General features: G+C 37.0%; 1 protein-coding gene across 1 annotated transcript in view; it reads left to right on the forward strand.

Annotated features, from left to right (window-relative positions):
- Window positions 1-6100: 6100 nt before the first annotated feature.
- LOC150101782 (rhomboid-related protein 2-like) overlaps window positions 6101-16656 on the forward strand; it is a 124727-nt gene continuing 114171 nt past the window's right edge. The window contains exons 1-2 of the mRNA XM_090399907.1: window positions 6101-6178; window positions 6665-6853. Coding sequence (XP_090256033.1) covers window positions 6101-6178; window positions 6665-6853 — 267 coding nt within the window. The remainder of the gene's footprint in view (window positions 6179-6664; window positions 6854-16656) is intronic.

Consider the following 16656-nt stretch of genomic DNA (forward strand, 5'->3'; position numbering starts at 1 on the left):
AACCCCGTGGGTAGGCTAAGGAAGGATATTTTTTTATTAATTGATTTTTTTAAAAAGCTCTCTGTCAACAATGGTTTCTCTCTTCAAAAGATTGATAAATTTTTCTCGTTCCATTGCTCAACTGCTATTGAAGATTCTTCTCCCCCAAGAGCTTTTATATCGTTGCCATACATCTGCTCTTTCTCTCCCCTAAACGGGCAAGAATTCTTAAGAAATTCATCATTAGAACTTGTTTCACTACATTTCCAAAACTTCGCTCCATACTAAGTAGACCTAAAATGAAACATCTTCCTATCAGTATCCAGGAGTGCACAAGATTTTGTGTGAATGTGGCAAACGATATTACGGACAGACAGCTAAATCCATCCTTTTAGGTACGGAAGTACACCAAAGAACGTATGTTACAATAGGGTCAGTGCTCTCTCTAGCCACGTTCTCTTCTCTGTTAACTAGGATGAAGGCCGCCAACACCTCGTAGACTTGGCCCAAACTTCTAATATCCAATGTGTGTGTTATGATGAACTAGAAAGAAAGATTATCGATTCTAGAGAAATATCTCTCGATTCATCCCATATTAACAACAGCCTTAGCTACAATCTTTCTGATGCACACATTGCCACTGTCCAGTATTGGCGCACTCTTGACAGCTCACGCACGTAGTCAACTTCAATTGGAACTCCAGCACGCATTTCTGTTTTAAAATGTACTATTGTCTTTTATACTAGATCTGTTGATGTACTTTTATCATGTCTCTGTTATTTTATATAACTCTTTGCTTGTGATACCAGAAGAAGTTGATTTATTCAACGAAACTAGTAGTGTCTTAACATTAAACCTTATTCTTTTTCATTCTATATATATATATATATATATATATATATATATATATATATATATATATATATATATCGGTATCAGTCATTAAAGCTTTTTCATAATATTCCAACCGAGTAAAAACAAGTCCCAATATGCACATTTGGGACTTGTTGCTTTCTCTCATAAAGTAGAACAGTAATACATCTCCTAGGAGCTAGGTTCACATTATGGGTAAATACCAAGAATAGCGATCGGAACTTGCTCCACCCTTTCTATGAGTTGCCTCAGTTCGCACTACCAAATGGGTCAGGTGTCGCACTGTCCAGGTATTTGCTTATGCTTGGAATCGCCGAACTTTATATAGTTTCTATATTCGGCATGGAACTCTTTGAGTTTCTTATTCGGCTTAGAAACAATATGGGATGTAATATCCCTTTACTTAAATATCCCTTAACTTAAATTCAGAAGGCTTGCAGTAACAAAATCGTTTTCCACATTTTGCTCAATTGATTGGCGGTGTAGGTGTTGGTGGTGGGATGTTAAGAGTTTTTCATAACCTTACAGTGAGCATTAGCGCAACACAGCGGACAAATCTATCAACGATAAAATAACCTAATCCAGAATCAAGGAGTGTGGCACAAACCTCGATTCTGAATAAAACTTACACAACACAACACAAAACCCAAAGAGAAAGCAACAAGTTACAGTTGTGCAAGGGATATGAAATTATCTTTGACCTTGTAGCAGCTCTAATAGCACTATTACATATAACAGTAAGTAATGGTAGAAATATAAGATAGGTTAACTGATCAAACATCCAACATACGATATGTGTAACGGCTTCGAAAATATGTTGGACATCATGGAGAGGCCCAAAATTTCTCATTTTGGATGGTTAGGCTTTAATAACATCATGATAAAGAGTGACCACTTAACAGTGTATTGGAGAAACCTAATGGCATGTTAATGATTTAGAAAAGTGCAGGTTTAGTGTTCTATCACACGTTCTTGGAAAGACTCCTAGTGAAGGATTCAGAATAATGCTATCCAGGCTTGTTTTGCAGAGAAGAGGGATGAATCTCTCCATATATGAGGCTTAGCAAAGAATTAATATTATACACGTGTTGTCCTTCCCGTTTTCAACTCTTCATTTGGCTGATGACCAAATAATAATTACAAATTCTGAAGATGACTTATAGAAAGATATTTTAAATTTAAATGAGATAGCCAAGATTATGGAACGATAACATTAATTAACAGAAAAATCAAAAACGATGTTTAGGCGACAAAATCCAAAAAGAACTAATATTGTAAGAGATATCAAAATTTAAAACAAGTGAATTCATTCAACTTTCTAGGATGTCTGATTACCTATGAAAATGAAAAAGGTATAAACCTAAACATTGCGAAATATTAAAAAAAAGGGTTTATTTAATCCTGACTTGAAAAAGAAACCCGATTATAAGCGTACAATATTTTAGCACTACTAGTGCTATTATATGAAAGTGAAATCTGGACACAAAACAAAAAGATAACCAAATTAAAAAAAGCTGAAATGAATTATTAGATATGTGAAGAGCCAAAGGCTTCAATTCGGCGACATATAACTTGTTTAAGTTAAGGGATATTACATTACATCCCATATAGTTTCTTAGCCGAATAAGAAACTCAAAGAGTTTCATGCCGAATATAGTAAAAACTATATAAAGTTCGGCGATTCCAAGCGCAAGCAAATACCTGGATACTGCAGCACTCATCCCAAAGGGTAGTGCAAGCTGGGGCAACTTGTGGTAGAGGTGGAGCGAGCTCCGATCACTATTCTTGGTATTTGCCCATAATGTGAACTTAGCTCCTAGGAACTGTATTTTTGTTCACATTATGAGAGAAGGTCACTAGCCAGACCGGTTTGCCCCAGCTTGCACTATCCTTTGGGATCAGTGCTGCAGTATCCAGGTATTTGCTAACGCTTGGAATCGCCGAACTGAGTTTCTTATTCGGCTAAGAAACTATATGGGATGTAATATCCCTTAACTTAAACATAGCTGAAATGAAGTTTATGAGAAAAACTGCACAGTATTTTCTATTCGAACCCAAAAGAAATGAAGAAATTATGAAAGAATTAAACCAGGAATCAGTAATAGTAAAAATTACCAAACATAAACATAAATGAACGGAGCGCTTTGAAACAATGAAAACAGAAAGGTTACTAAAGGAAGCATAAATAACAAACCATTAAAAAAATGAAAATCAAGATGTCCTCTTAAGCGATTCAGAGATGACTTCTAAGGCTGGAACAGGTCTCTCTAGGGGTAAATCCTTGACAAGAATGCTAATGGTTATAGTGGCAAAGCCATGACAAGAACATACGTGGAGTACTGAGTGCAAGTATGTCACTTGGTTTTCGTGGTGATTCTAATGCAGTGGACAGTGTGAAAAGTCAGAAATGATATCATGGTTGTGGAATACAGATCCTGAAGACACCTTGAGAATTTGTAGGCTGCAAACACTAACAAACAATAGAAAGCGGAGTGATATGATTGAGATTTGATACTTCTGAGAGGATCGTACAGAATTTCAGTAGACAGAAATTGTCATGTGGATTATTGGGTAGACATCTGGTCTCCGTGTTTGCGTTATTCCTACATAGAGGAGAGAGGGCAAAGCAGATTGTCAAGGATGATACTACGGTTGTGCAATAGTGATTATTTAAGATGGATTAAAAATTTATAGCTTGAAAATTCTAACAATCAGGAGATAGAACAGTGACATGATTCCTACTTTAAGCACTGATATGGCCATACAGAATTTCAGTACATACAATATTTCATGGGGGGTAAGATCATGGAGGTATACATGCAAGTTGACAATGAATATTAACACGGGAGGGTAGGTTCATATTTTCGCTCATAAAGTAGTGCTTGTTTAGAAAGGATTGCTGTTGGATATTGTGTGAGCATTGTGTAGCTCAGTGGATGTATCGTTTGGATCGCACGGCGCTTGGCCGCACGAAGGAAGACTTGGTTTCGAGTCTAATCGGCGACTAGAGGAAATTTTTCTAAGCCTTTTTTCGACCGGTTCCCGAGTTAGTCGATCTCTGGGAGGGGCAAGCAGGTTTTTCCTCCCGGAAACTGGGGCTTTTCGTCCTGTACACTCAAGAAAATCGACCGTAGAACACACATTATTTCAGACAGTAAATATATTGTGTTAGGGTTAGGGACGACCAGATGGCGGCACATTTCAGCAGTCTCTCTTCACTGCGTACCGCTTAATTATTGATAGCCTTGAACCATCTATCTCTGATTGGGTACCAGTGGAGATTGAACTGCCCACTCAGTCTCCAAAAGTTAGATAGGGCTAAATGGCCTCGCCTACTCCCGTATACGGGAATAAAAAAGGCATTAGCTGATTTTTTTTTATTGAGCATGAATGAATTTAAAATCGCTTATGACAGCTGGTGCGAATAGTGTGACCTCTCTCGATGAGTCTTAATCCCTGAAGATCTCTCTTAATAATATCTAATAAACGATATTATTATATATCTAATAATCGCCCTTCTTAACCATACAATCAAGTACACACAAGAAAATTAAATGCTGATTGAGATTATCATGTAAACTACTCAATATCGTTTTCTTTTAAGCAAACTATAATTCATAATTCGCTGCAGTTTATTTATCTTCTGGTCCAAGAAATAAAATCGTAAGTTATGTTTGTTCCTTTATATTCCTACTTAACTTTGAATCCGTTGATTTTGTTTGTAGTATATATATATATAAGAATATATATATATATATATATATATGTGTGTGTGTGTGTGTGTGTGTGTGTGTGTGTGTGTGTGTGTGTGTGTGTGTGTGTGTGCGCGTGTGTTTGTATGTATATATATAGCCGTATGCAATGGAACGATACATTAATGAAATCTCATAATCTATCACTCCAACTTCAACAGCATCTTTTTCTGCTATTTCAACTGGTGAAGGAGAGATATTGAACACCATTCACGGATTCTTCGCTCCGCTTTAACAGTTCTACCGTCTGTCGTATTTCACGTGTGAAAAAAGACATGGGAAAATAACTTCCACCGACCTCCATCTCCAACTCCACCTTCAAATATATACACTGTGCTCTAACCATTACCACAACACCACAGATACGACTAAGGATACCTCCACGCACTCCACTCCAACCTCCAATTAATCAATCGCGAAATCTTTAACTGATGGCATCTCAAGGCCACCGAGCTAATCTCATATGGTGTTCACGTTTCAGGTTGACAACCATACACAGGACAACCATACGAGACCAACTCCTTGGAACGCATATGATTCAGGTTTCACGACATCATACTGAATGTCACCACCATCATCATCACTGCGACCTCCCTCCAACCCCGACCTGATCTCTCATAATCTACAAGAGTAGCTTCGCGATGTTACTGCTACTCGCACTGCAGTCTTAGCCCAAATCCACCCCTAACTCCAAGTCTAGAACACAGAGTGATGTAATACTCAGCACTGCATTATGACATCACCAAACATACGAGCAATGCACGAAACACCTCCACCGACCTCTTTTCCACCCCACATGAACAGTTTTAAATTACATGTTTCCTGCATATACTCGTGTATATATATACACACTGGAAAGTGCATTCGTAACAATATAAAGTGTGGACGTCACTAAAACAATCGACGCAAAACCCAGTTAAACAATCTGAACCAAATAATGAGAGTGGAAAAGATGAAATTAAATAATGGGCTTGATTATTGATAATCAATACCATACACACAAACACACATACACACACATGCGCATACACATTCCTACAGGAAGTACCTGGATTGACCTCTTATGAAATGCTGAAATAACGGTCGAGAATCATCTCATATGATAGAGTTGACTTATCTTCCGTCCTACTTCCTTCCCTTGTTCAAAGAAGGTTGAGTCACAGTGCTCTTAAAACACGCCAATTTGAGAACGAAAGAGAAACGAATTATTGGAAATACACATAATTGACTGTAACACCATGAAGCCCATGTGATCTCAGCGTACTCATCCACAGAACCCCTACCTTTGAATAGCGAAGTTTTATTCGAAAACACTAGAAGAGAAGAAATCTTACTAATATGACGTTTCAGAGATTGATTTGTAAAAATAGTATTTAAAAACGTTTTACGATTCCAAATCTTATCTTGTTTTTATTGATTTCTTCAGTGTTTAACCAATAACAGGATTTCCTCAAACATTTGCAGGGCTAGTGCAGGAGGAAATATGGAAATAGCAAATGCGTAAAAATCCTAGTTTGTTAGAAGCTGAGGATGCAATGGTTGTGATGTGTTTATGCGAGGAGGGTCACGTCAGGGTAATTCCAAGAAAACAAATCTCATCTTGTCTAGAAATTGGACTGTTGTCAAAAATAGGACTGTTAAAAAATGGTTCTTTTCTTTGGGAAATAATAACTGTGGATTTGCAAAATTATTGTAGAAAATATAAAGCCTATAGAAAATCTAATTGGATATAAAAGATTTCTCACAAGTTTTAAAATTAGATTAAATCTGTAATAATTTCATGATTCCGGATAACTCCAGTGGCATTCTACTCACACGTATCTCTCGTGGAACCAATCTCCCCCCCCTCCCAACTTGATATAGATTTAGCAACTGTTTCGCTAAATCTATAACAATTAACATACGGTATCCACTGGCCTTTTAGTCTTAGTTATTTTGGCTTTAACTCCAACCAACAAAGAAATTTCTCTTTAGAACCCCTGTTCACTTTTGTATGAATTTGAAGGAATTTATCACGGAAGAATTCATTTCATTCACGTTTTATATCACGCTCTCAATAGCATCAGTTTGAGCAACCAGTGAACTATTATCACGAAGAAATAAACGGGCTTCAAGTTCAAGCCATGTTGAATACGAGTGTCGAAGTAGTAGAAATTGCAGGTTCATGCACTGCATCTAAATTGCTCCACAAATTGGATGCAGTGCATGAACCTGCATCGAATTTGAGGAGAATAAGCTCAAGTGTTTTCGTAAGAAACGATTAGTTCTTTGAAAAGTGTAGACTCAGTGTCAGTGGACAGGTTTTCCTCTATTTTCCGTTTGTCTTCGGTTTCTACAGCATTTCGTCCGACTGCAATTACAACTAGTTTCATAGAACATCAGGAAATGGTAACTGAGTTGAACTCTCCTGCATTCCAATTTTAGGGGGTTAGCCCTGCCGTGTGTGTCTTTTGTCCACATGCACATCGAAAATTAGTAATTCCTGAGAAATTGATACAATAAACGCAAACAAAAAAGAATTATCAACACACAGATGTCAAAATAAGAGTAATTTTTTCTAATTCTCGCTCCAGAATTCAAGACGTTAAATCTTAAAATATTCATTTATTCCTTCCTTCTCTGTTGAAACAAGACTTCAGGATATCGTTAGTTAAATATTTATATAATAAAACTTCTTTGTAGTGTATATTTTTTAAATCATAATCATTTAATATAATGTAGTATTATTAAGATGAAAAGCCAAACGGCTATTTTTTTCTGGCGAGGTTGATATACGTTAAGGGGATAAAAATCCCTATTGTTTTTCAGCCAGTAAGCGAAACTAAGATCGAAAACTACGATCTGTAACGTTTCATGCCGACGAACTGTCAGCGTATCCAAGCGTAAGTGACCACTTGGTAGTGCCACACCAGGGCAACTCGTTGCAAAGTTGGAGCAAGCTCCCTCACTGTTCTTGATATTTTCTCATAATGTAAAACACACAGCTCTTAAGAGATGTAGTACTGTTTTACATTATGAGGAGAGGTCACTACCCAGACCGGTTTCAACCTTTTTTGAGGTCTCATCAGTGAGTAGAATGGGAGTTCATGCCTTTCATCACTGGCCTCTTTAGATTTAAAAAAAAGTTGTGCTGAGAGTCAGCTTGATAGTGAGAGAGAAGGAGAAAAGATAGAGTGGATAGTAGTAGATACTTAAAAGAAGCCTCAGTCGATCTACTTGGCCTGACTTAAATGTCAGCACCAAGCAGATCTCCGACATTATCTTCCCTCCATCCGTTCTTTTCAGCTTTCCCCGGTCAGTCACCTCTTCAGGTGTCTGCCCGAGGAAAGTGGGGAAAAACAAATGAAAGAAGCACCACATGAAAAAGAGGAACTAGTAAATAACATTAAAAATTACATATAACAATTTGTAAGAAACTAGGTAAATTCTGAAATTTCAACCTGAATGACCAGTTTAATACTGAAAAGAGCTTGGGCAGAGCCTGGCATGGGTGATGCAGCCCACAAGGAGCTGCACCGCCTCGGTGTAAGCCTTCGCAGCCCAGGTTCTCAGGATACCCCCTCCTGTGTGGAATAGACATAGACCTTTTTTACAACAAAAATTCTAATCTGAAAGAGGACAAAAAGAAGAAAAAACAAACCAGATTTTTTTTTTTTTCGCTCTGACAGATCGATACTAGGAATCGACTGACTTGTTAGACGAGGTTTAAATCCTCCTGCTGTCTATTGTTGTGGGTTTTAATGATGAGATCTGCTAATTTGTCTCCACGGACGTGGTTTAGCATGTAGAGGCCTCTGTGCAGTGCTAGTCCCACGTCGTCCTCTGCATCGATAAGACCAATGATCTTTTCAGGAGTGATTTCATCTATATTATCGACAAACACGTCGTCCCATTCTGCACTGACGACTCTTGGCCCGTTTTGTCCTGTGAGTATCAGTTGGATGTCTCCGAATGTTTCTATTGCTTTTCGTAGTCTCACTGCCTCCTCGGGGAAATCTTTTAAAAGATGCAATATAGGTGCATTGGCCTTTGCATGAGGGAACTTTGTGGGTTCTGAAGTTGACTTTATATTTCCAACTTGTGCTGGACTTCCTTGTTTCGATTTTTTAATATTTACTTCTTCAGGGCTGGCTGGCCTCCTTTGTGTGGTTTCTGCATTGTTGATTTCCATATCTACTGCCTCCGTGTCCTCGTCTATTGTGACTGCAGTGATAGTTCCGTTTTGTTGGTGCTGCTGGTTATTTTCGGTTGCTACGTCTGTAGTGGCGGTTTGATCGGTGGCCAGTTCCTCCTGCCCTTCATCTCTCCTGGTTGCAGGCTTCTCCACTGGTGTACTTGGCAGTGTTTCGGAGGTGGCGGCATGATTCTTTGTTGTTCCCTCATGCACGGCCTTCAGGGTGGGGAACTCATTCGGTTCTGCGCCAATAACATTTTGGGCTGTTTTTCCGTGTTGGGCATAATAGTGCCTCCCAATTTTTCGGCCAGATTTCTGTCCGGACAGGTGTCTATTTTATGGCTCTTAATGCCGCATTTTAGGCATGCCGATTGGCACTGTGCTAGTGTATGACCCGCTGTTAGGCAGTTCTTACACTTTAACTTCGGGCACTGGGCCCCGAGATGAGTCAGGGCTCTACATTTAAAACATTGCCTCTTCGCTCCCGGGTAACTCACCATTACCCTGGCCGATCCGATCATTACAAAATTCGGAACTTCTGTTTTCATCGTTAACGAGAACGTGACTTCCCCCGACATCCATTCAGGGTAGTCAGCGTCTTTACCTACTTGGACATCTCGTACGGTTCCCCATTTCGAAAAGACTTGATTAATTATGTCGTTGCCTCCTTCTAGGTATTCCAGAGGGAATTGCTCTATTCTCATCTTTTTAGAGATGCTACCAACGACAAAAGGATGGCAAAGTTTCCCTTGACACTCAAACCCTTTGAGTAGTTTCTCCCTTGTTGTTGTATTTTTACAAACTACTTGATATCTGCCACCTCCACAGGGGGCAAAGCCAGAAATATTATCTGCCCCTAAGCAGTCAATTAGCGCTTTCGCAAAAGTCCTCTTGTGTACACTTGCGTCGATTTCGAACCCGAGGGTTCTTTCTCTCGGTAGAGCCGAAGACATACTTCAAAAAAAAGGGAAGAGTAGACCCTTGTACGATCCAAGTCCACAAAAGGACAGACCTGTAGAAAAGGCCAAGCTTTCCCTGTTTGCAGATAAGAAAAACCTGTTAAACTTAGGTACATGGGGAACACAAAGAACCAAAGAAGAAAAAAAAGCAAAGGGTTCTTACCAAGGCAGCAGGACTGTAATAGGAGCTCTCTCTCTCGGGGTCTGGAAACTGGAATCCAAGGCTGGGATACTTTCACTGCAGAGCTGGAACATGGAGCTTTCTCTCGGGGCCGCTAAATCAGGTCTCATCAGTGAGTAGCTAGACCTAGAATATCAGAGTTTAAGTGAAGCAAACTTACATACTTTTGCTATACGACTGCCCGAAAGGTGTGTCACTATATTCTATTATAATATAGTATAACTACTTACTGGCTGAAAAACAATAGGGATTTTTATTCCCTCAACGTATATCAACCTCGCCAGAAAAAAATCGCAGTTTGGCTTTTCATCTTAGTTATACTATGTTATAATAGAATATAGTGACACACCTTTCGGGCAATCGTATAGCAAAAGTATGTAAGTTTTCTTCACTTAAACTCTGATATTCTAGAATGGGTCCTTTTTTAGGACTTCCAGGACTACAGCATTGCCATTAACAAATGGCAATGCTGTAGCCAATGAAGTTTTAACTGAGGCTCGGCTATTGCTGTTACCCAGCCATGACTAGAGCTTTTTAGTTCAATAACACTCCATCCACACAGATTTACTTCATTCAGATGAAGGGATAAAGAGTCAAGAACTCAGTCCATAGCCCAGTTCTTATAAGAACTATAAGAACTCTGATATTCTAGGTCTAGCTACTCACTGATGAGACCTCAAAAAAGGTTGAAACCGGTCTGGGTAGTGACCTCTCCTCATAATGTAAAACAGTACTACATCTCTTAAGAGCTTTGGGTTTTACATTATGAGAAAATATCAAGAACAGTGAGGGATCTTGCTCCACCTTTGCAACGAGTTGCCGTGGTGTGGCACTACCAAGTGGTCACTTACGCTTGGATACGCTGACAGTTCGTCGGCATGAAACGTTACAGATCATAGTTTTCGATCTTAGTTTCGCTTACTGGCTGAAAAACAATAGGGATTTTTATCCCCTTAACGTAGAATGTAGTATTATGTTGCGTTTAATATTGCACTCTCAGTGTTAATATCAGAGAAGGTGAAATTAGCAGAACATCTTCTATCTTGTTTTTATTTCCGATTTTGTTTGGCCGTAAGTAGACACCTGAGGTTAAAATACATCCATATTTATCAAAATTGCTTAATGAAAATACAGTAACATATTCTTAGTGAACATAGAATTACAAAATTAGATTATATACAAAATTTCAAAATGACTTCGTTAATTTGAAATTTTGTACGACGTGATAATGGTCGTTATTCTGTCTTCCATGTGCGATTTCCGTGTTTCTTATTTCCTAACGAGAGTCCGACCAGTCGCAGTGCAGTGGTAGCGTTGATGTGATGACTGATGCTTTTCGTGTTTTACATTGGCGTGAGCCCAGGGAATGAGTCGGGGCTGAAGTAATCTTCAACGATGCTTTAAATGCGAACGCCGTCTTTTCAAAGCGGCAAGCATAGTCATTCAAAACTAAAACTTTTAAAACTTATTTACGGATCTACATTGGTAGAAAGTCGATTGGAAGAACTTGCCATGATTTCGATTGAACATGGATTCGGTCACAAATTAGACAATATGGGCCTTATTTGTGATTTTGCGAGAATGAAAGTAAGAAACGTTTCGTTTTAAACGGTAAGTTTACATTTTAACAGGGAAAATGTGATTTAACTTATGTTAAGGCCTAACACGTTTTTTAAAATATGAAAAATATATATATTTATGTATTTACCACAGTTACCATTGTTTTTGTGATTTAGCAGTTCTCCATTCTACATGACCTGATGAGCATTACTTACATTTAAGCTAAGAGTAATATATTATTTTCTTTCTTTCTTTCAATCTTTTAACGGTGTTCGACGAGTCTGTCATTTTGAATATATATATATCTGTCATACTGATATATATATATATATATATATATACAGGGTGTTCGGGATAAATTTGACAGTTTCGTAAGGAAAAAGAAAATCTTCTTTGTATCTATTAAATTTAATGAATTGACAAAAAAACATTACAGGCAGAGTTAATTACAATACTATCAACAAGATTTACTCAAAATAACCACTATTAGCATCGATCACAGCTTCAATTCTGCTTCGGAACCTCGAACAAGCTGATGCTACAGTCTCCCTGGGAAGGGCCGCAAAAACTGTTTTAATTTTATCCATTAACTGGGCTTTTGTATTACTGGAAGTGCGATTGGTGTCTTTTTCAACTGCGCCCCATACAAAATAATCTATGGGGTTAAGGTCTGGGGAGTTTGGAGGCCAAACATTTGGACTGGTGAAGTCGTAGAAATTTTCAGACAACCATTTTTGACTTTTCCCAGAGGTGTGGCAAGGGGCCGAATCCTGCTGCCATACATACGGCCTACCATTGGCTACCCTTGTTATCCAGGGCTTGACTACAGTTAGCAACTCCACGAACAAAGCCCGAATTCCAATGCCAGGGTTCTTCAACACCTGTTCCTGCAGATTTGCGAGGAATTCTGCTGTACGAACGCAATCAGATCGTCTGCTAGGGATCTTTCTTCTTGCTACATCCTCGTAGTCACCATTGCAAGTCTCTAGTTCACGCCTGATTGTTTTTACTGTATTCAGGGAGCATTGGGCAGCAGTCGTAATATCCTTATTTTGATGGCGGGCACGAATCATCATGATACAAGTTATTCTCTTCCATGATTCAGGTGGGTTCCAGCTATCCATCCTTTCTGACATCTTGTATATGAATGAAGAAGGGTCCAAACTTTTAAATGAAGAGAAGTGTGTGTTAATACATGTAACTTACGGAAAAATATAATTAATTATAAATATGTCAAATTTATCCCGAACACCCTGTATATATATATATATATATATATATATATATATATCAGTACTAGGAGATAGCCGGAATGACGACAACAAAAATGAAAAAATTACAAAATATCGCAATTCGCAAATCGAAATTGAACGAATCTGGCAAAAGAAAACGAAAGTTGTTTCCATAATAATAGGTGCTTTAGGCGCCATCCCTAAAACATTGAAAAAACATCTAGAAGTACTCGAGTTAGATGGATTAACAATTGGGCAGCTGCAAAAGGCTGCTTTGTTCGGCAAAGCGTTCATTTTCAGAAAGTATTTCCACAACTCATAGGCAACTGGGTAGGGCTCGAATTAGTGGAATATAACAAGCCTTTTACATAAGACTGAGGACGCAAATCAAGCTTTGATGTATAATACACACACACACACACACACACACACACACACACACACACACACACACACACACACACACACACATTATATATATATATACATATATATATATATATATATATATATAATGTTGTTCATATATTGTCTATGTTGTTCATAGTCTTTTAACCCTCAATGTTTAGTGTTTTTTCTTTTATAATGTCACCTGAAGAAGGCTGTTACAGGCCGAAACTAGTTGTGTGTTTATATTAAAACCTTTTTAATTAATTCTTGGTTCTAGTCATTCAATTTTTTCCCTATATATATATATATATATATATATATATATATATACATATATATATATATATATATATATATATATATATATATATATATATATATATATATATATATATATATATATATATACATATATATATATATATACATATATATATATATATATATATATATATATATATATATATATATATATATATATATATATATATATATATATCAATGGCAATATCATATTAAAAACGAGGATATTAGGAAAGAACTTGACATTGTCAGCATCCAGGAATGTGTTAGTAGAGCTAATCTCAGGTGGTATGGTCACTTAAACAGAATGGGTGAGGAAAGATTAGCAAAACAAGTTTTCTCTGCCAGGTTGGCAGCAAAACGACCCAGAGGAAGACCAAGATATAGGTGGATTGATACGGTACAAAGTGCCTTAGACGATAGAAATATAAGATCTGATAATGTTGGAGTCTTGACAAGTAACAGACTGATTTGGAGGAAAATTGTAGATAGGAAGTTAGTAATAATGTAAATTTTTCATGTAGTACTATCATATCCTGTACACCCCTTGAGGCTACATGTCAGGAATTTGATAATGTTGATGAAGATGATGATAATATATATATATATATGTATATATGTATATTTCTTTTGTTATTATAAAGGAATGAAATGAACAATGATCATTAGATTCATAGGTAAAATATTGATCTAATGAACAATGTTGTATACGAAGCAAATAAAATAATAATGCACGCAATTCAAATAATTTCTTGTGAGATCTGTGGAAACGGGCCTAATTTTCCCCAGAATATAATGAAAACTCTAAGAAAAATTTAAGAAAGATCGCGCGCAACGCACTTCTAATTTTTGGTGTTTCTATGCAATAGATAATATAACGCTTTTATATTATATTATATGAAATAAGGCATGGGTCTATTTCAGGTGCCTCTAATTTGCCGTGCCAGTCCTCACAAAAGGAGCCCTCGTGGACTCAATCATCTTATATAAGAACAAATTTATATAAATGCTAGTTTTTAATTGCGACTATTTAGTCAAGGACGGGCATGTCGGTAAATCAGTTTGCTTGATGGAATTCAACAGTGTGGATTTCACAATGTACCCTGTGAAGTAATAATATTACAGCCCAATCGAAGACAGGTTTCCTGTTATTGCAGAACGGAAGTGGTTTTAATTAGAACAAGAAAAAAAAAAAAGAAATGATTCCCAAATAAAGAAATAATGTTGATAATAATTCTTCCTTATGAGGACGTATAACAGATGAATATGCGAGTTTTGTGCTCTGACCCATGCCCTTCCTTATTCGCCCCAATAATTCTCTCCTCTGCCTCTGATCGAAGGGGAGAATCGAAATGCGATGTACAGATAGAAGAACTTCAAGCTTAAACGCTTGAAATTATGGTGTGAAGAAGGCAAGGAAGGCACCAGTCATGGTGTCCTAACGGATACATGAGGATCATTAAGTGAGCTAAATTCAGAGATTTGTAAGTTTCGAATATAGCATAGATATATTTCTTTGAGTATTTTCATTCACTATCCATTTTTTTCGAATTATACTCCCGATTTCGGTAATTTCTAACAAATGCATGGTATCTTTACAATGGTAAGTTAGATATAATGTACCATGCTGTCGATCCCCATTATAAAGCGGTGATTTTACGAAAGACACTATGTCCTTCATAAGAACTGAGAAGCACCGCTATCGAGAATACGCATCACTTTTGTAAAATTTAAAACAACCAAAATTTCTATGTGAAATAAAATTTTCATGCGAATAAAATCGGAGAATTTATTCTTGTTTCCAAAACTCGCTTGATGTAGTTCTTTTGCATTGTTTCATATTTGTAATATGTGTGTGTGTGTTTGGGGGGATGGTTCTGCAAAAGATATCATGACATTATATTAACATATGAGTACTTGATTAATATATGAAGACAAGTTCAACAGTACGGATAATTTTTTTTTTACATCAATGTAATGTCAAATATTTTCTACCATTATTTTCTCCCTTACTTTTCAAAACATTTGAATGGATGATCACAATTTCTATTGCAATTGAACGTCTTCGGTTGTTCCTTCAACCGGGTTTGCATTTCTTTGATTTCATAACGATGTGTAAAATAGCTTCTTTTATTAAGAGGACCAGAAAATTGCCAGTTTTGTATGGTCAAAGTCAAGAAATTCAAATTTAAGTACTTACACTGTTTCAATAGTCGAATTGTTAAATTCAGCTGATGGCGAGAAATGACACATTGTACATGAACGCATGTCGAGCTTGTTTCGATAACGGTCTCATTAATTGTCAATAATCCTTTCCCCAACTCTTTTCAACAATTTTATATTCATATATAATCCTTTAAAAATCTGTAATTTATCCCTTAGTTCACAGTGGTATTTGATTACAAAATTTATCAATTTGATTTCACTTTCTTAAGACACCATGCAAACCGGTCTTGGTGCCACGCCACCTGCTTTTTATATCTTCCCCAGATTGAAAGAATATTTGAAATGGAGATGATCTGGTTTCAACCCCATGAAGATCACTTCTATCATGAGACTCATGTAGTTCTTTGTATACCCGGAAAAGTGTGGGGGACCATAGAAGTAGTCATGTTTTGAAAGAATTATGTAAAATTGGGGAAGACATTTCACGAAAATTATTCTTTCTTTTTTTCTTTTTTTTTATTAATAAAATCAAATCTCATAAATACCATTCTCTCTCCCATCAGGGCCACGCCGTACGGTTGTGCAGATTGTGCGCCGCACGAGGGCGCTTGAAGATAGGGGCGTCATTTCACCACGGGAAATAATTAAAAATATATATACATTTTCTTATTCTTGAATTATAATATCGTACTATATAAATTACACAATTACAAATTATAGTTAATGCAATAAAAATGAAATTTTAAATCACTCAAATTATCATGAATTCTTAATAATCTAACAATATTTTTAATTTGATACATCACCAGTTTTATTATAATTTGTTTAAAGTGAAACGTTATCAATATTACCACCGATTTTATTTCACAGAGTAAGCATCGACTCAGTGAAAATTTTAGAAATATTCTCGATTGTTTATTATATTTTTAGTGGAAATTGTTAGTTTAAGACAGACCGTGAATTCATTCTTACGCTGTACTTTGCCCAGTACCGTCGACAGGATGTAGCATAGAGGCAGCCTGCCTCACGGCACTGCTTAATAAGGGCGCTTGTTCAGCCGTATTATGGCAACAAGATATTTTACAAA

The sequence above is a fragment of the Typopeltis vanoorti genome, chromosome 11 (assembly GCF_054136105.1).
Source record: "Typopeltis vanoorti isolate ZY-2024b chromosome 11, IOZ_Tvanoo_1.0, whole genome shotgun sequence".
NCBI lineage: Eukaryota > Metazoa > Arthropoda > Arachnida > Uropygi > Thelyphonidae > Typopeltis > Typopeltis vanoorti.